This window comes from Natator depressus, chromosome 19 (assembly GCF_965152275.1).
Source record: "Natator depressus isolate rNatDep1 chromosome 19, rNatDep2.hap1, whole genome shotgun sequence".
In the NCBI taxonomy this organism is placed as follows: Eukaryota; Metazoa; Chordata; order Testudines; family Cheloniidae; genus Natator; species Natator depressus.
This window is the reverse complement of record NC_134252.1, coordinates 10,505,738-10,529,093: the sequence shown is the minus strand read 5'-3', so window position 1 is coordinate 10,529,093 and position 23,356 is coordinate 10,505,738. Positions and strand designations below refer to the sequence as shown.

At 46.5% G+C, this 23,356-nt stretch overlaps 1 protein-coding gene across 3 annotated transcripts in view; it reads right to left on the bottom strand.

Moving 5' to 3' along the window:
• Positions 1-23,356, bottom strand: part of WDTC1 (WD and tetratricopeptide repeats 1) — a 67,312-nt gene that overhangs the window by 28,273 nt on the left and 15,683 nt on the right. For all 3 annotated transcript variants that reach the window (XM_074934226.1, XM_074934225.1, XM_074934227.1), the window contains 11 exons: positions 23,201-23,348; positions 19,911-19,994; positions 18,969-19,015; positions 17,609-17,720; positions 16,090-16,277; positions 13,989-14,171; positions 13,563-13,657; positions 11,566-11,681; positions 9,930-10,005; positions 8,099-8,195; positions 6,676-6,849 (listed from right to left, as the gene is read on the bottom strand). In XM_074934226.1, coding sequence (XP_074790327.1) covers positions 6,676-6,849; positions 8,099-8,195; positions 9,930-10,005; positions 11,566-11,681; positions 13,563-13,657; positions 13,989-14,171; positions 16,090-16,277; positions 17,609-17,720; positions 18,969-19,015; positions 19,911-19,994; positions 23,201-23,308 — 1,280 coding nt within the window. In that variant the 5' untranslated portion in view covers positions 23,309-23,348. The remainder of the gene's footprint in view (positions 1-6,675; positions 6,850-8,098; positions 8,196-9,929; positions 10,006-11,565; positions 11,682-13,562; positions 13,658-13,988; positions 14,172-16,089; positions 16,278-17,608; positions 17,721-18,968; positions 19,016-19,910; positions 19,995-23,200; positions 23,349-23,356) is intronic.

Below are 23,356 nucleotides of genomic sequence, written 5' to 3'. Positions count from 1 at the left end.
CATCCAACTGGTTATGTTTAAAAATATTTAGGCTGAAGCATGCTGAATTGCCCTGTACCCCAAGGCTATTGGAGAACGTGGAGGACAACGCCAACCTGTCTCAGCATGCATCCCAGAAGCAGACGCCTGACAAACCTTTCACTCTGGTATTTAGTTATATTAGATGTGGGCTGAAGGAGGGGATGGAAGCCAGGGTTTTGATTGGGCTGGCAGGCAGCAGCATTAGCTACTCTCCCAAGCTGCCCTCCTGTGCCAGTCTCAGAATTTTTAAAAATAAAGTCTAAGGGCTTTTCTTCACGTACCGCGCTACAGCGGCACAGCTGCAGCACTTTACTGGAGATGCTCTTAAGCCAACGGGAGAGCTTCTCCTGTTGGCCGTTCATCCACCTCCCCGAGAGGCCGTAGATATGCCAGTGGGAGAGGCTCTCCTGTGGGCAGACAGACAGTTTATCTACGCAGCGGTCGACGTAACTATGTAGCTCAGGGATATGGATTTTTCACACCCCTGAGGAATATAGTTACACAGATCTAGGTCTGTATTGTAGACCTGGCCTAAGGCTTTGTCTACACTGGCACTTACATCACTCAGGGGTGTGACCCCCCCTCCCCCGCCTCACACACTCACACTGTTTGGGTTGCAACAGAATCTCAAACCTGAACAGAGCAAACTGATCTGCCAGAGCCTGGAACAATCTCTCAGAAGCGTGAACTGCCCCATATATCTCAGTGATGTGGTAACTCAGGTGCCCCATTTGACATTTGGGAACATTAACATTGCTAGCTCTTTCACTGCTCATGAAAGTACATAAGAAAAGAAGGGGAACTCTGAGGCCAGCTCTACACTACAGACCTATAATTGGTATAACTGCATCACTCAGGGCTGTGAAAAATCCAACCAACCCCTCCATGTAGACAGCGCCATGATATGGCCACCACCTCTCTAGGAGGTGGATAAACTATGCCGAGGGGAGCAGCTACACTTAAGCGCTACAGCAAAACACTGCATTGGTGCATCTGTGCTAAGTATAAAACTGCCCTGAGCAATTCCTCATTTTGGAGCCATTGGGGAAGATCACAATTTGTTTTTCCCTCCACTATCAGCAAGTCAAGCAGGCCATCTGGGCCCCAATGAATGGAGCCACGCCCAATGAGCCCAGTGAGCACATGCAGGGTTTTGAACATCTGCACAGTCTACAAGCAATGCCTTGTTTTAGAGGACTCATGTGGGTGGAACTTGGAAGAGCATGGTTATCTCCCCCTCCCGCATCAACTTGACCCCTGAAGGAAGATACGTGTGTGATGAGGCCACCAGGCTTTAAGAGACAATCCCAACCCTAGAAATGTCTTTTGCCATCCCTGCTATAACAGCATAGCACTGCCCACAAGAGTCCTATTCAGCCCGGAAGTCCAAATCTAGTGAGTCACAAGAAGATTGTGTGAGGTAAAGCAGACTTCTCTACAGAATGGAATTTGAAAGCAGGTCATCAGCCCAGAGGCTTTTTATTTATGGAAATATATTTGCAGACCAACAGTTCAGCCAGCTGTATCATCACCTGCACCTTCTACTGCAAAGAAAAATCAAAGCACTTTGCAAACAATGGGTTCATTTCAGACTTAGTGTAAACAATGAAAGTTGCACCTGCCTGAATTTAGCCCAGTAAGTGTCAGCTCGTGAGGTAGGTGAATACTGGCCCTACATTACAGCTGGAAGAGTGTGGTAGTGAGAGGTTAAGTGGTTTCTCTGTGAAATTAGTGGCAGAACCAGCATGAAAACACTTTTATACACCTTCAGAAGCACCATACAATCAGTGTGGATGCAGGCTCCCCTGCTCAAATCATGGCTTTAAAAAACAAATTTTCTATTATGCAGCTGATATCCAAGAAGAGACTTGACCACAGGCAAAACTTTAAGTGAAATGAAGACAGAATGTGGCTCTCTCGGTATTTTAAAAAGAGTTAGTTTGGCTGTTTGCTACTTTGACACACCCAAAAAGACTTCAGTCTCCACTGTCAAACTGGAAACAGCCAGACAGATTGGATATCAAGAATTTGCTATTCTAAAGCAGCAGCTTCCTTCTCCCAGAGTTACAAGATTTGACATCATGTGAGCTCAAAAGCTTTAGATATAAAGTGGTTTAATTACAGCCAGTGAAGATTGCTTAGGAAACTTGGCCTGTAAGTGCAGACTGGGGCATTTGCAGATTTTAAGTGACAGAGAACATTTATGTTTGAAAACCAGCTACAGACCACGAGCAGTAGCTTTAGGGACGAGTGGGGGATAGGCTAAGACCTTCCAATCCAGAGTCTTCCTCTTTCTATACCTGCCCATTATTCATTGAGAGGGAGGCCAAAGGGAGGCCCATAGAGTTCTATAGCTTGGCCTGCAGCTGTCTCCATCTTGAGTATGGAGGACATTATCCCCCTGGGCTATGTGTCCCAACATGGGCTGAGGAGCCAGGATACAATGCACCGTCTCATGTGAGACCCCAGCCTCTATTTGAGGGATGTTGGTAGCTGCCTTTGGCAGGAGAAAAGGAGCCAGTCACCACATCCTTTGTGCTCCTGGCAAGTTACTAATATATCCCTCAGTTAAATCCCAAAGATTACTGTGGCACTCTGTACTGCAAAGTAGCGCCTAGGAACCCCCATATTCACAGTCATAGGATTAGGATAGGTTTTGTACAATGCATGCCTTGTGAGGTATTTTAAAAGCCTTGATCTGCTGAACCTTAATATCCTGTTGGACCGTGTGTACTATCAGCGTATGTGAAGTTATCAAGTATTGCTGTACGTGCTACTGAAACGTGTGAGATTGGGAGATGCCCGCAGCCGGCCTTTCTGTTGCAAGAAACGAGGGCCAGACAGGCATTGATGGCCCAAAGAGAATCCACTCTCCCAGAAGCTTCTCAGAAAGTTCACGCAGGCAATGGAGACTGTCTGGCTCCCACATCACAGCAAGGATCTTTCTAGCAGCTAGAAGGTATAAAAAGAGGTAGTGACATCATCACTTGGCTTCTCACCCCACCCCCAATCTGAACACCTAGGAAATCATCTGGAAGATAAAGACTTTGAACTAGGGAGATTAGACCCCCTTCCAGCCTGGGACCAATCTGTGTATTGAGGAACTGTAAGCGGTCTGTACTATCTGTTAGGGTAAGAGACTGTTTGATTCAAATCTTGCTTAGTCTGTTCCAGTTAAAAATAAATTTGCAGTCTAAAATTCTATTTCTTAAGTAACCAAATTTGATCTCTAGGACTGCTCCTTATAATCACTTAAAATCTATCTTTCTGGAGTTAATAAATCAGTTTTATATTTTATCTAAAACAGTGTTTTTAGCTGAAGTGCTTGGGGAATCTCAACTCAGATTACAAAGGCTGGTGCATGTCCACTCTCCTATGAAGAAATGGCAAACTTATTGATGAGTTTGCGTGGTCAAAGGGAACCTTGAGCAGTGCAAGACGGTATATTTCTGGGATTCAAGGCTAGGGAATGGGGGGGAATTGGCTGCGGCCCCTCTATTGATGGGTCATGAGTGGCTGCGTGATCATTCATGTAACTCAGCTGGGTGTTTCCCTGCCTGTAGATGGCTGTACAATTGCAGTGCCTATCAGCAGCTTGTAGCTTGACATTAGCACCACAGTGCGAGAGACAGTCCAGGCTGGTGGGTTCAGTGGTCTCAGTCCAGGTTGGGGACCTCGTCACAATTACATAGGAAAGAAGCCTGCTGGAGCTTTAACTGTTCATCTTCTCATCAGAAGAAATACCCTGCTGTTCACCTTCTAGTGCTTAGCACAGTATATAGTTTCAGATGTACCACCCAACCCCACTTCTTTAGTAAAGGGAATCATTTTTCCTAATACCTCATGAATGAAGTTTGCCCCGATGCTCAACCTATGTTTCCCCTTTCACAATTCCATCCCATTGCCTCACCCTAGAGTCTTCTCCCTCCTTGACTTTTACACCCTTCTGAGGCTGCTCCAAAGCCTTTGTTCCTGGCTTTGCAATACCAGCCACTGGCCAGCTACCAATATTCAGATCGAATTTCTGGTAGTTCTGCATCTCGGCAAGAGGATAGGAGAACTCCAACCAAGAGGGAGTTTCTCACAAAACAGCAGTACAAGAGATCACACCTATTTTACATATGCTGATAGTAAGTCATTATCCAATGGTCCTACTCTGGGGGGGGAGGGGAGAAAGAGGAGGTGACCAGCCCTCTGTGAAGAAAGAAGTGGTTCGGGACCATTTAGAAAAGCTGGACGTGCACAAGTCCATGGGGCCGGATGCGTTGCATCCGAGTGCTAAAGGAGTTGGCGGATGTGATTGCAGAGCCATTGGCCATTATCTTTGAAAACTCATGGCGATCGGGGGACGTCCCGGATGACTGGAAAAAGGCTAATGTAGTGCCCATCTTTAAAAAAGGGAAGGAGGATCCTGGGAACTACAGGCCAGTCAGCCTCACCTCAGTCCCTGGAAAAATCATGGAGCAGGTCCTCAAGGAATCAATTCTGAAGCACTTAGAGGAAAGTGATCAGGAGGAACAGTCAGCATGGATTCACCAAGGGCAAGTCATGCCTGACTAATCTAATTGCCTTCTATGATGAAGAGATAATGGGCTCTGTGGATGAAGGGAAAGCAGTGGACGTGTTGTTCCTTGACTTTAGCAAAGCTTTTGACACTGTCTCCCACAGTATTCTTGCCAGCAAGTTAAAGAAGTTTGGGCTGGATGAATGCACTATAAAGGTGGATAGAAAGCTGGCTAGATTGTCAGGCTCAACGGGTAGTGATCAATGGCTCCATGTCTAGTTGGCAGCCGGTATCAAGTGGAGTGCCCCAAGGCTCGGTCCTGGGGCTGGTTTTGTTCAATATCTTCATAAATGATCTGGAGGATGGTGTGGATTGCACCCTCAGCAAGTTTGCAGATGACACTAAACTGGGAGGAGAGGTAGATATGCTGGAGGGTAGGGAATAGGATACAGAGGGACCTAGACAAATTGGAGTATTGGGCCAAAAGAAATCTGATGAGGTTCAACAAGGACAAGTGCAGAGTCCTGCACTTAGGACGGAAGAATCCAATGCACCGCTACAGACTAGGGGCCGAATGGCTCGGCAGCAGTTCTGCAGAAAAGGACCTAGGCGTTACAGTGGATGAGAAGCTGGATATGAGTCAACAGTGTGCCCTTGTTGCCAAGAAGGCCAATGGCATTTTGGGATGTATAAGTAGGGGCATAGCGAGCAGATCGAGGGACGTGATCGTTCCCCTCTATTCGACACTGGTGAGGCCTCATCTGGAGTACTGTGTCCAGTTTTGGGCCCCACACTACAAGAAGGATGTGGAAAAATTGGAAAATGTCCAGCGGAGGGCAACAAAAAATGATTAGGGGACTGGAACACATGACTCATGAGGAGAGGCTGAGGGAACTGGGATTGTTTAGCCTAAGGAAGAGAAGAATGAGGGGGGATTTGATAGCTGCTTTCAACTACCTGAAAGGGGGTTCCAAAGAGGATGGTTCTAGACTGTTCAGTGGTAGCTGATGATAGAACAAGGAGTAATGGTCTCAAGTTGCAGTGGGGGAGATTTAGGTTGGATATTAGGAAAAACTGTTTCACTAGGAGGGTGGTAAAACACTGGAATGTGTTACCTAGGGAGGTGGTGGAATCTCCTTCCTTAGAAGTTTTTAAGGTCAGGCTTGACAAAGCCCTGGCTGGGATGATTTAATTGGGGATCGGTCCTGCTTTGAGCAGGGGGTTGGACTAGATGACCTCCTGAGGTCCCTTCCAACCCTGAGATTCTATGAGAGAGAGTGAGCGTGCGCACGCACACATGCGCCTAAAACAGCTTTGCCATATTTTGTGTGAGCAGCTCTGGCTGTTGTCAGAAGGGACATTAACTGTTGCAGATGATAGCAGTATGCATTCAGCAGTGTGCCAGACGCAGCCTTCGACAGCGCCCAAAAATTAATCATAATCCTGCAGTGTTACTGAAAGGATCCCTGGTAGTTTCCAGTATGGCAGGGCGTGGCTAGTCCAGGTAGTATGAGAATTAATACACCTCACATTAGATGTGCTCTGGGTTGATCTGCCAGTGGTGGTGATTTGGATTAAGCTAGCAGTAGGAGCAGTTACAACCGACCTGCAGGGGGTCTTAGGCTTTCAGGAACGTAACAAGGATTGAACCAGATGAGCAGCAGAACCACTACCTCATCAGGGGATGAATGTCTACAAGCCCTTCCACTGGAACGTTCCCTATACCAGATCACAGAGCTACGGATGCTGCTTGAGAGACATTGTAGCTTTCTGTTTCTTTATAACATTAGAAAAAGTCTATAAAAAACCAGAGAGTGTATCAGCGAGCAATGAAGTGAGTTATTAACAGCATCTCATGACCAGACACCATCTGTAACCAGTCTTTAACATACACAATTCTGCGATTCTACGTTTCACAGTATCCTTCAGTAGGTTTTATCCTATTAGATGAGCCCCACTCTGCACAAATGTGGCTAGAAGCCCAAGCTATGGGGCCCCAAGAGAAAGGAACTTTTATGGGCTTCAGACTTGGGTGTGACCCCACACTTTGTATACTTAGCAGTACTGATGCCCAAACCCTGTGGTACGCTACGTTTGACAGCACACACTCATTTTGTTAGCCTTCCACAAAAGGTGTCCAGCTTACTTACCACTTGCGCTTCATGTAGGCAGCAGCTCTGTTTCCATACAGCATGGCGTTGTTGGGTGCTTTCTGAACTGCTCTGCTGTACAGTTGGATGGCTTGAGTCCACTGCTGGCATGCAAATGCCTCATTGGCTTGCTGCTTAATTTTTTCCAGATATGGAGGCAGCTCAATCTGGGGACTGCAGGGATAGACAGGTGTGGGGTTACAATCACTATGGTAACACTGAAGAGATTTAACTAGATCAAATTGTTGAAAGTCTAATAGAAGAATTCCATTACACTGAAAAACAAAGGAATAGAGCCCACCCCAGTCATACTAAGGGTCCATCTTGTCCAGTATCTGACAGTGGCCAATACCAGATGCTTCACAAAGGTACAAGAAGCCACATAATGGAATAACCTGATCTTAGGGAAGTTTCCTTAGAAGCCCTGTTAGCTAGGAGTTGGCTTATGTCCTGGAGCATGAAAACTCCCATCTTTTTTAACACTAAGTAATGTAACAATAGGTGCTTTTATTATCTGTGTGAAGCGCTTAACTCTTCACTGAATTCTACTCGTATCTCTTTGCTTCAGAGATACCTTGCAGTGGCAAGTTCCACAGGTGGTGTGGTGTAAACAATTTCTTTTAAATCGGTTTTAAATCTGCATTCAGTTACACAATTTTTTAAAGAGTCAAATAAGCTAGCTCACATGGCTGCACTAAGTCTCTTGACATTTCAAAGATTTCTCATGAATTAGCATCTTAAGCTAGTGGAACCCCAAAAAAACCAGACATGTTCAACTTCACGTCTGCCTCTGCTTCCCCAACTACACTTAGTCCTTTTAAAAAAGGGAGAAGTAGAGTAGATGCTAGTAATGGCAAAGAGCCATTCAACCCGGTCACCAGTTCAAATCCAGGCCAAGATGATCACGATTGAGTCATGACCATCCAAGGGCTGTCCTGGGATCTGTGAACTGAGGCTGTCAAATCATCTCACAGCCAACAGGTGCCCAGATCACAATGGATCCCTTTGCCAGCAAAGGGGAGAAGGGCACCATGGAGCATGGAGACAGTCATCTTTTTCTCCACCCCCACAAAGGCACTCCCTTCAGCTTAGAAGGAGAGACTGTGCTATGGATAAGTAAAGGTCAGTTTCCACACATGACAGGCAGTTGTGGATTTAATCAGCAATAATTCAACACAACCATAGAAGAAGAAAGATCCTGATGGCCAGGATTTCCCCATCATGCTCTTGGCCTAACCTGGCTCCAGTTTGCAGCCCATTTACTACCAGCAGCTGAGGGAATCCCAGAACAAAGCTTCATGGGTAATCTTTGCGTTAGTAAGTGAAGAAGAATTCCACTTCACACTTCAGTCAGCAGCTTCAGGTCTCACTGGGAGCACAGGGCACAGAGGGGCACCTCATCCAAACAAATTTGTCACCTCACCTGATATGTGTTCTTCCCTCAGACAATCTGAATCCGTTGCTGTGGAGATGGATGCCGTTTGACACTCCATTGGTTGATGTCTTTCCATTCTGCACTTCTGGGGGGTTGTAAAAAACTCAGTAAATTGAAGAGTAAAATCCTGCAACGGATTACACAGACTCTCCTCTGTGGGGTTGGCCTTTCTATTCCACCAACACAAAGTCAGGCTAGCAGGAGCCCAATTCAGACCAGAGGTAAGTAGCTACAACTCCATGGACTTCAGTGAGTCTGGTTCCTACCTCAAAGTATATGGAGGTATACACATTTGGCAGAGTTGGCTGACCCCCTCGGACATCAGCTACAAATACTCTGCAGGATCCATCACAACAGGTCTCCTAAGCAAGAAAGCTGAATACACCTACAGCTTCTCCAATCTTCTCCCGACTCCCCATTCCCACAGAAAATGGAAGACCATGCAAAGGGCATTCAGTATCACCTTCAACAGATTGGGCCTGGGCACAAGCCATGACCCACTGTATTTTCCTCAGGTTAGTAGAGGTTTTAAGTTTATAGAATGGCTATGTCAGCTGCCCTGAACTACACCCCCCATCCCCAGACATCCTTACCTTTTTAATAAGTGACTAGGACACACCGAAATTAAGTTAAAGCAAAACATTGTAGAGCTAAGGAAGGTGGATGTTGAGTGAGAAGCAACAGAAGAAAGCAAGGGGATTGGAATCCTGTCTGGGCTCCTGTCTAGGGATGTTCGCTTTCAGATCCTTTTAAGGCACGAGATAAAGTCTCATCACCATTAACCCTTTGGAAGCAAAGAGCAAAACAGCCGCCACCACCACCACACCTGATGCTTTTAACTCTTCGCCTTCCCATTTTAGAAGCTATCACAAATACGGAAAGAAGAACACTTGCCTCACATTAGGGGTAGGGAAAATGGGCTAGGGAGGGACATCACTGAAGTCGCAGAAGGGAATTTATGTCTGAACTTGGATTAGAACTCATGATCGCCTAGCTCCCAGTACTGCACTCACTTCTAGCGGTCCTCTCCGCAGATGTTTTCCGCATGGCTAGCAGTCCTAAGGGTTACCTTAGTACTAAATGATCCTCTTTTAGTTTCTGCTCCCTGGCCAACTTGCCTGAGTAGTTTAGTTGCATACAGGAGCAGCAACCAACTGGTGTCACAGGAGTGAGAGTGAGAGACCGACCAACACCCCTACTAGTATGGAGGCTAAACAAGGCTGGGAAGGCTCCGTGCCACAGTACAGACTGCCCCGGGACTGCCAAAAAGGTGGGGGAAGAGAGAGACACACACACACAGGCATTTCACCACATGTATAGGTGCCCTCTCCTGGCAGTCTGCCATAGCATAGCCTTTGCCTCAATTTTCTGTTCCCTGACAGGGTGGAGTTGGTTTGTCACAAGTGCAGCAGAGGGCAGGTGGTAGTGCTAAGGAATGAGACTATTCAGTCTCTCCACTCTGCAGGCACCACAGCTCAGTTGTTTGAGGTACCTTTGGGTAGGGAAGAAAAGGAAGACCAGCAGTCTCATATTGATATTGTTTGAAGCCGTTAAGTCCTCCCTTACTCCTTATGCACAGTTTTAAGAACCCCTTTCCCCACACACCTTTTGGTATTTCAGTTCCTTCTACCCTGAGACACCTGTTTTATTGCTCGGTCGAAGGGTTTTGGAAGTCAGAGCATTAACAGCACTGCAGAAATAGCCTTGCTACTGTGCTGCCCTCACTCACTTTTCTAGTTCCCACTCAGCTCAGATTTCACGCTGGAAAGCGGAATCGCACTGGGCTTTGCTCTCACTTCCCATACAGCAGCACACTTACCCCCTGAAGAGTGGCACTTCTTTGGCAGGAGAAAAGTGTACGGCCGCTGTTTGTAAGTCAGGTCAAACAAGTAGACCTACAAGGCAATGGGGGAGAGAGAGAGAGAGAGAGAGAGAGAGAGAGACACACCAAGGACTGAACGCACAGCCAGTGACACCATGGTGATGAGCAGGATAGAACACCCACCCAGCCAACTGCTTTGCTTTCCATCTACAGTATTACCGAGTTTGGTAGAATGTTATTCTCACACACACACACAGAGCAAGGAGACAACGGGCAGCAGTACCAGCACTGGGACAAGGTAAGAGGTTCAGAAAGAACGGTGCTGAGAAATGAGACATCTGTCCTACTAAACTAAGGGCGATAAAGCCCCCTTGATACCAAACATACTACATAAGCAAGAATTGACCGGTGACTGAATCGTTAGTAAAGGCAAAAGTTCCAGATACAATGTTAATAGGGTTAAAAAATACCAAACAAAACAAAAACAAAACAACCCACCGCGCACACAACCTACAAATTTTACTTCAGCCTGTACAAGCAGGTTACTGAACTATTTTTGTCCTTGGGTTCATGACCTGATTGTAAACAATTAGCAGCGGAGAATGGGAAGCAAGTGGGTCACACTAGACTGAGGGAAAACCATCTATAAGCGAAGGAAGACTCCCTTCTTCTAGAGAAGCCCAGAATTCTGTCCCGCAAAGCCTTTAGGCAAGAGTGCCTTGGCATAAGAACTGCCAGCCCAGATCAGACTCAAGGTCCATCTAGCCCAATACTCTCTCTCAAAAGTGAGATCATCTGATGCTTGAGAGTAAGGTGCAGAGAATGGCTATGGAATAACCTGCCCACAAGGAAAGTTCCCTCTAACCCTTAGAAGTTAGCTCTGCCAACAGGATTTACTTGTCTCACTGCAATCTAAACCAGCCCTCGATTTGCAGTTGATTTCTACCAGGAAGAGATTCACAATAGGCTTTACAAAGACCTAATGCTTAGACTGAAACCTGTCAAACATCCCAGGTGCAAGCCATTGTCTCTATAGGAAAAGAGTAACAGCCATGTTAGTCTGTATTCGCAAAAAGAAAAGGAGTACTTGTGGCACCTTAGAGACAACCAATTTGAGCATAAGCTTTCGTGAGCTACAGCTCACTTCATCGGATGCATCCAATGAAGTGAGCTGTAGCTCACGAAAGCTTATGCTCAAATAAATTGGTTAGTCTCTAAGGTGCCACAAGTACTCCTTTTCTTATAGGAAAAGACAGCTCTTCCTCCACTAGATTCTACTACAGAACTAGCCAGAGGTGTCAGTATAGGAATTCGTGCAGGTTTCCTAAAGCAACTCATTCCCAGGTCAGTCATGAAACAATTTCTGCAGCTCTTCCTGATAAGCAAATGTCAACTGCAAAACCAGAGTGAAAATGCTACTCAAATTTAACATTACGCTGACCTCTGATGTAAGAGTGTAACAATTACATCCCTGACACAACAGTCACTTGAATCAAAGTGTATTACAGACACACAAATTGCTCAAGGCATGATAAACTCTGTAGAATAATATATGGGTGAGTCAAGACATCATGACCCAGCTAATACAGTCTTATGTAAAGCTCTTATTCCTGAACTTCAGTTAGCATCCTACCTGTTCCCCTCCCATATTGACCAACAGCTCCGTGCCATCTGGACTGAAGGTGACGTACGTGGCTACTAGAACTCTCAGCCGGTTGTTGTAGTCCGGTAGCTTCACTGGGAGGTGCCCTGCAGAGGAGAAAGACAGTTTACTTGCTTAACTGGTAGCCCTTAATATCTTCTGCTCCACACTGGCCATCATGTGTTGAGGGAGACTGCTGAAAGAGAGCACACGAATGAAATGCAGTCACATTCCAAGCTATTTCCCAGTTTTCTATTGCTGTATATAATAAGTCTTTACATCAGTCTCTGAGGGGCTCTAACCCAAGGCAGGAAGAGTTGCCCTCAAACTTAAAGAAGCCCTTTTGCATGACTATGCCCAGGTATAAAGGAATCAGCCCCCGAAGACTGGTGTTTGCAATCCAGCTAGGATCCAAAAGGCAGCCAAACACTGCTTCAGTGAGAATATCCTGAAGCTCCAGTGATCCATGAATCCCAGTGGCTGACTCCAGTGAAAGACTCCATTTGAACTTCATTATTTTTCAGCTCTCTAATAATGTTTCCGTGTCTTGGCTCATTGGCACAGCAGAATATAGGCTTCTTGAACACATTGTCCATTAATTGCTCAGCCCACACATGGGTTCTCTTGCTTCAGATAGACCGGAGAAGGACTGAATGGCCAACACAGGAGGATTAAGAACATTAAAGGGACCCTATGGTGGGACCTTATTATAAATAAGGCTTTCCTGGGCACAATTCTGATCCTTTTTAATGGATTGGTTTCCCAGTCAGACTTGTAGCGTTCACCTCTGTTTCAGTGCAGTGGTTCAGACCAATCTATATTAGGGACTTTGGGGGGGGGGCAAAAAAAAAACAAAAAAAAAAACCAGAGTGATTAGTGCTGGTGAAGGGCACCGAAAAACAGGTGCCCATTTCTCCACAAGACAGGTACTGAATGAGGCCAAGTTTCCCCTCACATTGGGCCACAAATGCTTCCCCCTCGAGAGGAGAGTTTATAGTCTCTGTGGTTTATTCAGTTCTTGACTCCGCAATGAAGCCGACTACAAGGGGACAGCTGTGATGTAGGCCAGCCAACATACATCAGTAGACCAAGTTCTTTAGCAATCTATGTCAGGTGTGAACTCAACCCAGAAATGAGAGGGGGATCTACATTTATCCAGTCCCCCCCCAGGTTAATTAATGCATCAGTATTTTATAGCCTTGCAGGATAGCAGAGCAGGACAATCCTGGTTTTCATAACATAATAACCGGTGAGGCCTGGAGGCACATGCAACAGATTGTAAGCTCTCTTGGGCAGGGACTGGGTTTTTTCTGGTGCTGCATTTGATCAGTGACCCTGGTTCAAGGGTGGGCAAACTTTTTGGCCTGAGGGATACATCTGGGTATGGAAATTGTATGGCAGGCCATGAATGCTCACAAAATTGGGGTTGGGGTACAGGAGGAGGTGAGGGCTCTGGGGTGGGGCCAGAAGTGAGGAGTTCAAGTTGCAGGAGGGGGCTCTAGGCTGGGGCAGGTGGTTGGGGCACGGGAGGGGCTCAGAGTGCAGGCTCTGCGTGGCGCTTACCTCAAGCAGCTCCCGGAAGCAGTGGCATGTCTCCCCCTCTGGCTCCTGTGTGGAGGTGTGGCCAGGGGCCTCTGCACGCTGCCCCATTCGCAGGTGCCACCTCTGCAGCTTCCATTGGCCGTAGTTCCTGGCCAATGGGAGCTGTGGGGGTGACACTTGGGGCTGGGGCAGTGCACAGAGCCCCTTGGCTGTCCCTAAACGTAGGAGCCGGAGGGGGGACATGCCACTGCTTCTGGGACCCGTGTGGAGCTATGGCATGAGCAGTGAACCCTGATCAGATCCTGCTCCCCAGCAGGAGCTTGAGGGCCAGATTAAATCAGCCGGTGGGCTGGATGTGGTCTGCAGGCCATAGTTTGCCCACTGCTGCCCTAGCTCCTAGACACTGCCAGATAGAAATAATGGTCATATCAGGACAGTAGTTGTACCTGCCACGTAGTACTGCGCTGCACCATCCGGAAGGGGTTTCTGCCGGTCACAGAATGTGTGGACTCCCGCCGAGGGATTCTGCTTCATGCTTTTTCTAGCCAGAAAGGAAAGTGGTTTTATGATTACAAACACTTAACTGCCTGAGTTCAACCTGCCCTGAGATATACTTTCTTACTTGCAAAGAAAGAATGTGGGACAGTTGAGCAATTGCAAACCTGCCCCAAGTCACCACAAGAGTGCTAGGCAGTTCCACTTACCTGTGTGTAAAGGATGCTGGGGGAAGAAAACTTAGTACCATTGCACAGCTGAGAAGGATGATCGCCAGCTCCTCTGGATGCCCCATTCCCACCATGCAAGGCCTCTTTCAGGTCTCGTGTTACTCACTTCCCTGTCGAGAAGGTCCTACGAGTGATGGTGGCCATTACCTGTGGTTGTGGATCATGCGTATGTCATAGAGCCGTACGAAGGGCCCACTGGCTCCCACCGCTAGATAATTGTTATCCTGGGGGTTGACAGTGAGGCACTTGGCCTCCACCAGCTGCCCACAGTATTCAGTCAGGTCTATCAGGACTTCTGAGCGTTTGCTGTTCTCTCGCAGATCATACTGTCTACAAGGCAGAAGGGAGAGAGAGTTAGTTAACCAGTGCCCAGGAAGAACCAACATAGCAACAGAAGGGAGTTTAGCTTAATCACCATGGAAAGCAGAGGAAGAATTCAGATACCGCCATGTTATTCCTGCTAAATAGTGACCTAGATTTTACAGAGGACTGGATGGTGTCTGAGGAGGAAAGAGGACACCCTTCCCCTCCAGTCACACTAATGCTTCTAGTGTCCCAGGTCTACTGGGAGCTCCTTGATTTTATGAGCTAAGCCTTGACACCAGAATAACCAACGTTTTCTACTGACAAGTCTGTATTACATGGGAATTTATTTAGCACCAACAAGAACTCTGAGTCTTGACCTACCACACACCTAGGGTCCAGTATTAAGCCTGGAATAAATGAATTCTTTGAGGGTAGTATCTTTAGTTGTTCTAGAGTCTTAATGAGGGTTCTGGAGAGGAATCTCACAGGACATTGCATCTGCCTTCCTCTGCTCCTTCTGATGGAGATAGGACTGTTCTTTTCTCATCTCTCATTTTCTGTAACAGGAAATGCCCTCCCCATTTCCTCTATTTATGAAAAGATGCCCTTTATTTCAAGCTGAACCAATCAGGGTTTTTTGTTTTTTTTTTTTGGGGGGGGGGGGGGGGGGAGAGACTAGACCAAGCTCTTTGGGGCAGGAATTCTCACTATATATGTGTACAGCTCCTAACACAACAGGGCCTTAACCTGTTGGCCTCTAGGCACCACAGTAATATAAAATATTAAAAGTCTAAGATATGGCCTCTCATATCCACACAGCTAAAACTCGATTCCGAGTGCTCATCCTTCTTGCTGCCCTTGACAAATGCAACCTTGCCCCACTCATGTCCATTCAGAATGCCGCTGCAAAGATAATTTTCCTAGCCAGTCATATCACCCCTCTCTGCATCCCTCCACTGCCTCCCCTTTCTTTAACTCAAAACATAAGCCAAGGGCTTTAACGTGGCTTGTGTAGTCACGGCACAGCACTGGGAGAGAGCGCTCCCAGCGCTCTTAAAAAAAAAAAAAGCCACTTCCATGAGGGGCGTAGCTCCCAGCACTGGTGCACTGTCGATACTGGCATGTTACAGCGCTGAAACTTGCATCACTCAAGAGGGTGTTTTTTCCACACCTGAGGGAGAAAGTTGCAGTGTATATAAAGTGCCAGTGTAAATGAGCCCCGAGTATCTTCACTTTCAAGGTTCTTCTCAATCAATCCCACCCCACTTCTCTCTCATTCACCATTGAGCTGTCAACACTCACCACTAATTGGCCCACAATACCAGCCTCCATTGCCCAGTAGTTAACTTTTCAAACAAGCAACTTTTGCAGTTTCCCATCCTGCGTTGCCCCTCATGTTTGGGAGGAGTTCTCCAGAAACATCCAAGAAGCTACCTCATTAGCCACCCTTCAAATCCCTCCTCAAAACTCTCCTTTGCCACGAGGCCTACCAAAAACTTGACACCCATTAGCGGCTGGTGTGCTGAGAACACTGCCCTATCACCAATATTGCCTCATGGCTTACTTGTACCCCTTCCATCCCTGTCCGTATCCATCTGTCTTATACTTAGATTGTAATCTCTGTGGGGCAGGACCAACTTTTTGTTCCGAGTACAGCGCCTACCACAATGGGGTCCTGGTCAGTGACTAGGGCTCCTAGGCGCTATGGCAATACAAATAATAAATAAAGTCACAAGAAGCAGACAGACAAGGTCTGTAATAGTCAAACCAGTGAACCAAAGTTCCCCTTCATTTATTAACTGAACTGTGCCAACCCAACAGGAAGGGGCAGGGAACTGAGCGAACTAAGGGTGTCAGTGACCACTCAAGCAAGACTACTCCGATAAAAGGTCTCTCACAGCACCAAGAGCTACTCCCCTGAACAAGCACCAAAGCTTTTTACCTGATTAGCCCATCCTCTGCTGCGCTCCAGAAAGTGTTGGGCCACATAGGAGCCGTGGCAATACGCTTGACCCTGTTGGTGTGGTCACCAAACATGTGGATGGTTTCCTTGACAGTCAAGTCATGAACATGCACCTTGGAGTCTGCAGCTCCTGTGAGGAGGATCCGATCCCCTGAATGTGGCAAGAACTGTGGAATCATAGAATATCAGGGTTGGAAGGGACCTCAGCAGGTCATCTAGTCCAACCCCCTGCTCAAAGCAGGGCCAATCCCCAATTTTTGCCCCGATCCCTAAATGGCCCCCTTAAGGATTGAACTCACAACCCTGGGTTTAGCAGGCCAATGCTCAAACCACTGAGCTATCCCTCCACAAGGAAGGAAGAACAGATTCAAACCTGGACGAGCTTCATACATTTCAACTGCCATTTACAGTCATCCAACCTTAGTTATAGCCTAGCCGCTGCTGCATCTCCCTTTGCAACAAGCTGCTGTAGCTACAGTTACATCCTGAAAGAGCTGGGATCACGACAGGCAATAATGCAATAAAACAGGGGCTCCCGGCTGGGAAATCAAAGCTTGTCTGATAGCAGGTCATTCTTATTTGCAACAGGCAAAGCAACTCTTGCCTTCTTGCAGCATTTACGGAGAAGGCAAGACTGAGTCTAGATCGTAGAGCTCTGCATGCAGTCCCAACTCTGGCTACCACTGCTTGTGCTCAGCATGACAAGTGACCAGTCTCCAGTTTTCCTTCAGTAAGGAGGGATTGTTTGAAAACAAATTCTTCCTCCATTTAAAGTCTTCTCTTACATTTCACAGGGAGATGTAAGCCACTCCCAACAACAGCAGAGTAGCAATCAAAGCCACGTGGCCAGAGAGCTATGTAAGGTTCTTATATGGTGCTCACTAATGTAATAATGGAGCACCTCTCAATCTTTATTCCTCACAGCACCCGCACTAAGGTAAGGAAATGCTATTATCCCCATCTGTAAAATGGAGAAACTGAGGCACACCTGAGAGACTAAATCATTTGCCCAAGGCCCCACAGAATGTCTGTGCTGGAGCAGGGAACTGAACATAGGTCTCCTGAGTCCCAGGCTAGCACCCTAACCACTGGATCATCCTTTCTCTATGCATGTGGAGTAACCTTCTGTAATTACGTACGTTCCTCGCATCTGCTTGCTGTACAAGTCTCTAACAATTTGACATACAATGCAGTTCTCTCTACGGCATTTTTTTCCCACCTGGATTGATATAACCACCACTGCCAGTATTTATATGATATGTGGCCAAAACCAGAGAACTGCATAGACAGATGCAGAATACTACATCTAATATAACTTTTCCTAATACTGAAACTCTTTACATTTGGTACTCTTTGGAGAACTTGCTTATGGAAAAATATTCCCCAGCAACATTTAAACAACAAGTTATTTTCATGCAAGTCAAACATGGAGCCCCATCCAACCGTGCCCTCTTTATACCTCTCGTTTTCAAACACACACACCTGGGGCCTCACTCACCTTGACAGAGAAGATATTTGCAGTATGCCCAGTGTGCATAGAAAGAAGCTTCTTGTGATGCAGGGGATCCCAGACAATGGTGTGCTGGTCATCGGAGCCAGATGCCAGCAAGCTGAAAAAAAACCAAGAGGGGAGAGTGCTACAAGCTTTGCTTCATTCCCAGCTGTGATTAGCTGCTCAGCCACTCATCCTGTAAGCCCACATCCTGTCATTCACAACTGGTCCTCAAAAGTGCCCCACACCAGAATCCATGCAGTGATTCATAAGTGTGTGCATAGGCACCGACTCTGTGGGTGCTCCAGGGCTGGAGCACCCACAGGGAAAAATTGGTGGGTGCTCTGCACCTACCAGCAGCTCCCCACCCTGCCCCAGCTTATCTCATCTCACCTCGCCTCCACCCCCTCCCCTGAGCACACCTTCCCCGCTTCTCCTCCCATTGCTTGCTGGGAGGAGCTGTGGGAGGGAGGGAGGGAGGGGGAATGCGGCCCGACCAGGGGAGGAGGCAGGGCGGGGATTTGGAGAAGGGGTTGGAATGGGGTGGGCTGGGGGGCGCGAGCACCCACCGGCGCCAGGAGAAGTTGGTGCCTATGAGCGCACGCGCGTGCGTGTCAGGAGAAGCAGTCACAAGTGGCAGAACTGGTCTACTTCAGTGGAAGAGGCATGAAACAGGTGATCAGATGGTGGTGCCAACAGATGCCATGACCTTCAGCCTGAGAACTACTGCCTTGGAGCCAAATTCCTCCCTCAAGTACTTGAAACTCCCATTGACTTATGGATTTGGGCGAGGACCAGAGGACAGAATGTAGGCCTTGGTAATTGGCTCAAACACAGCAGAGACTCTCCCTTACATTTCCCAGGTGGATACGGTTTACTTCACTTGTGCTAGTTATTAAACACAAATGCTTTAGCGTATGATAGTGCAGAGCAGAAGGTTATTAAATGGAGACAGGGACTCTTCTATCCTCTACTTCCCCACCAGAGAAGCACTCAGACTACAGCATAGGGAAAGAAAAAAAATCCCCCGCCCCAGCCCCATATAAGGGTACAAATCCCAAAGACCCACGGTGCCACAACCCTAGTTAAGTGGATGGTACTCTAGTCCTCTATGGAAGAGGATCCTTCACTTGCCATCCAGCCCCCGTTTCTTTTACCAACTCACAAGAGGAGCATTTCCAGATGCAGCCAACAAAATAAGCCTCATTTCCAAAACCTGGATTTATAGTTCAAAACCTTTAGACTGAGCCCTCATTTACTTCACTGGGAAGAGGAAGTGGCCCCTTATGATAAGATGATCCTCAGCCCACTCATGGAGAGCTTGGGCTATCAGTCTGTTCATCCCTGAACCGAGACACATACTTACTCTCCTTTCTCATTCCATTCTAGACAGTTGACACATCCAGAGTGACCCTGTGCAAAGAAGGGAAGAGAATGTTACACAAACTGCAGACTTATCAAGGACTATTATGAGACAAGGACATAGCAAGCACCCCACACAACTTGTTCTGATATAAGCAGCTTTCCATTTCAGACACCCCTACCCACACCTCAGATAGGCACCTCCAGGAAAGAAAGGCATGCTCTAGCTTGTTGGGAAAAATAATTTACAACTGGATACAATAGCAGCTCAGCCTTAGAGGCTAATGCAGAGATACTGCTGCACACAAGGAAAGGTGACTTTGTTTCAAAAGCTCTTGGCTAGGCTGAGAATCATGTGCACAGATCCTTGGGGGAAGCAGGGAAGATACGCTTTCATTGCCTACCTCCCTTTGAGAAGCATCTTGCATTTGGGCGAATGTGCAAAATACTTTCAGCCTATCTAACAAAGGATTACAAAAGGAACGGCTGGAGTGCCTACTCAGCATTTCGGGAGGTTGTGGGGGGGGGAGAGGAAGACAGAGTTGAAGAGTGGTGTGGGGGACGACGACGACGACTGAATTTGTACCAATGGGAAGACAAACTCTCAAAGATTTGTAATCTAGTTTCGGGAGCATCAGACTGCAGTGTGACAATTCGCTTATTAGTTTCTAAGGAACTTACTGCAATCACAAATGTCACAGGAAGAAGTCAGGCCAGACGACTTAACTAGAAGAGGTTTGCCTATGTCAAAAACAACTATGACTAGGATTAGTGCCTGTCCTGGGTACAAGACAGCTGATGTTGTAGGGTGTAGTAAGTTAGAGCCTAGTGCTAGAAGTGCTTCGTGTTGAGGAGACAAACCAGGACTCTTAAGAGTTTATAAGTCTATGGAGCTCAGACAGGTGCGTGTTATGCAGTTTTTGTTCTTCTTGCACTGTTCACTTACCTGCAACTCTGCTTCTAGGCCCAGTCGTCGGATGAATGGGTCAGTGACATGATAGTGCCGCTCAAAGCCCAGGGCGCCCTTCTCCTATGTGAAGGAAAACCACCACACTTACTACAGCAAACACTCCCTTATCCCAAGGAGCAGAGTCAATCATTGAAAACACACACAAACTCCCTCCCAAAATGGGCCAGGGCACCAGCCAGATGCCTTTCCTCTGTGTTTTCTTATCAGCTTGAAGAACACTCATGCACAGGGTATGTTGTATTCTCCAGTTCAGAAAGAGAGAGAAGCCATCATTTCACCACTATTAGCGATAAAACCCCAATTGCCAGGCACAGGTCCGGCACCTGAGATAAGAATCAGGGTGACCCAAGGAAAAAGAAAAAGAAAAAAGGGTTGCCTGTTTTATATTTTTTGCCAAAAAGATACACCCAAGAGTTGGAAGGATGCCTGATCTTTTGGCAAGAACAGGCTGAAAGCCAGAAGCTTCAAGTCACAGCTGAAGGATAATGCAAGCACTAGATTAGAGCTATTCAGAAAAACTACCATGACACATACAACCCTGTCCTGAAGAACCAAGTGTCATTTTACTACAAAATCCACACTTGCATTTTCACTGTTCCAAGGCTATTCTCAGTCTTCCCGAGACCTTTAACCGCTAGACAGGAGATAGTTGGGATATTGAACTGGACAGCCTTCTCTGACACACAGACAGAGCAACAGAACAGAGGCATACAACTGCAGTAGTAGCAGCACAGGCTGTTCCACAGAGAAGAGAACAGTTACCACAATGCTGTGCCAATACAAATTCAGGACGGTTGTTTCCCTGTGTTCCTTAATGAGATCATCGATAGGTTAGTAGTTGGCTCAGATGAAGGGAGGCTAAATGCAGAGGCAGTATGTTCCTAGTTACACCATATATCACCCTAACTCTTTATTCATGAAATTCAGAGAGGCTCTATACCATTAAGCTTCTTATATAGACCTTGTCACCATAGTATCTGAGCCCCTTCTGGAACTACGTTCAGCAACAAGAGCCACATTAGTGCTTTCTCCCCCACGAGGATAAAGGTGTTTTTAAATAATTTAATAGAATACATGTATACTGTTTATATTTGCAAAAGTAAGATCAAAAAAGAATGCACCTTGCACTTGGAGCAGAAAATTGCAGGGTCTGATGGTTAATTCCTGTGAAAGTTCATTCCACGCTTTTGGATCAGCCCTTAAGAAAGCTCCACCCCATGTCCGAATGGGATCTATCCTTGGTGTGCATAGTTCCATTGTGCTTGAAGAGCAGAACTGTGCAGACAGGTTGCCAAAACTAATTAAAAAAAATACAGGAGAAACCCAGAGGTCCAGGGGCTGCTTAGGCATGATTGAGGGGTGGCTGGGCCAAAGTTGAGTGGCATTGTGACCCTGTGCACCAGATCAAGTTGCCAACAAGTAGCACTACCCTGGTTGAAATATGGGATAAAAGGTGTCTGTCCCCTACTAAATCAGCTCAAGACGGTATTTTATTTAAATAAGGGACATCCCTTACAATACAGGACTATTGGCAACCCTACTTGCAATCCTTGCCCTGGAGCTTTAGACAATTTTTTAGGTATCCTGAGCCCAAACCACTGAGCACCTAACACTTTAGTCTAGAGAGTGGCAGAGCAGCATGTGTATACTTTGTTGGTGTCATATTATAGGCCACTAATCAAGTTCCACTGCATTCCCCACTGCGGGCACAGGGCCATAGTGCAGGAAATTAAGGCAGAGCATTGGATGTTCTGCCCTCCTGCCCAATACCTGGAAAGGAGGCAGTGCTGGCATTATTATAATCTTGCATGTTTCATCTCATTCGTTCCCAAGCATTTACAAATTTAAGATACAAACAATTAATACACCATACTACAACTCGAAGACACAATGGTAATGAGTGCCTTAGAAATACAATTACCAGCATGACAACAGTTTAGGAAAGAAAAAAGTTTAAAGAAAAGGAGGACTTGTGGCACCTTAGAGACTAACCAATTTATTTGAGCATAAGCTTTCGTGAGCTACAGCTCACTTCATCGGAATGCATCTGATGCATGAAGCTTATGCTCAAATAAATTGGTTAGTCTCTAAGGTGCCACAAGTCCTCCTTTTCTTTTTGCAAATACAGACTAACACGGCTGCTACTCTGAAACCTGTCTCTATATACACAGAGAACATGAAACAATGGGTGTTACCATAAAGACTGTAACAAGAGTGACTAGGAAAGGTGAGCTATTACCAGAAAAGGGCGGGGGGGGGGGGGAGGGGACCTTTTTTAGTGATAATCAAGGTAGGCCATTTCCAGCAGTTGACAAGAACAGTAGGAAGGGAAACAAAGAGAAATAAGTTTTACTTCGTGTAATGACCCATCCACTCCCAGTCTCTATTCAAGCCTAAGTTAATTGTATCCAATTTGCAAATTAATTCCAATTCAGCAGTCTCTCGTTGGAGTCTGTTTTTGAAGGTTTTTTTGTTGAAGAATGGCCACTTTTAGGTCTGTAATCGAGTGACCTAAGAGATTGAAGTGTTCTCCGATTGGTTTTTGAATGTCACAATTCTTGATATCTGATTTGTGTCCATTTATTCTTTTATGCAGACTGTCCAGTTTGGCCAATGTACACGGCAGAGGGGCATTGCTGGCACACGATGGCATATATCACATTGGTAGATGTGCAGGTGAACGAGCCTCTGATAGTGTGGCTGATGTGATTAGGCCCTATGATAGTGTCCCCTGAATAGATATGTGGGCACAGTTGGCAACGGGTTTTGTTGCAAGGATAGGTTCCTGGGTTAGTCTTTTTGTTGTGTGGTTGCTGGTGAGTATTTGCTTCAGGTTGGGGGGCCAAAGGAAACTGCTCAGGAAGTTAAAGAATAGACATGTCAGAGCTGAAACTTGGCCAGGGCTCAGAGGTTAACACCTCTAATCTACTAAAGGGATTTTAATTGATCACAAGTCACCAGAACCTCTTGGGTTTCATCCAGATGGTAACTCCATCAGTACAGTATCCCCAACACTATGCTTGGGCAGTAGTTCAATATCTACTCTGAAGGAAAGTGCCCCCCTACCTAATCCACAGCACAACTTCCTGCAGCAAAGTTTCCCAGCCAAGTGTCAATCCTTCTGAAAACTAACAAGATCTCAGCAAGATGGGGTATGGCAGATATTAGTTCTGTGAAGACTATCCCCACAGAACTGCTCCAGCATGAACATTACACTCTCCTTACCCATCCACCAACCACAAATAAGTGTCTTGGATGACACATACCTTGATCTGCCTGTGGATGAGGTCTCGAGTAATGTTTACTTTTGCCATCTTCTCACAATGAGGCAGACAAAAGAAAGCTATAGGGGGAGGTGCAGTGCATCCAAGCATTCCAACAAAGCGGAGATCCACAGTAAAGACATTTAATTACCTACAAAC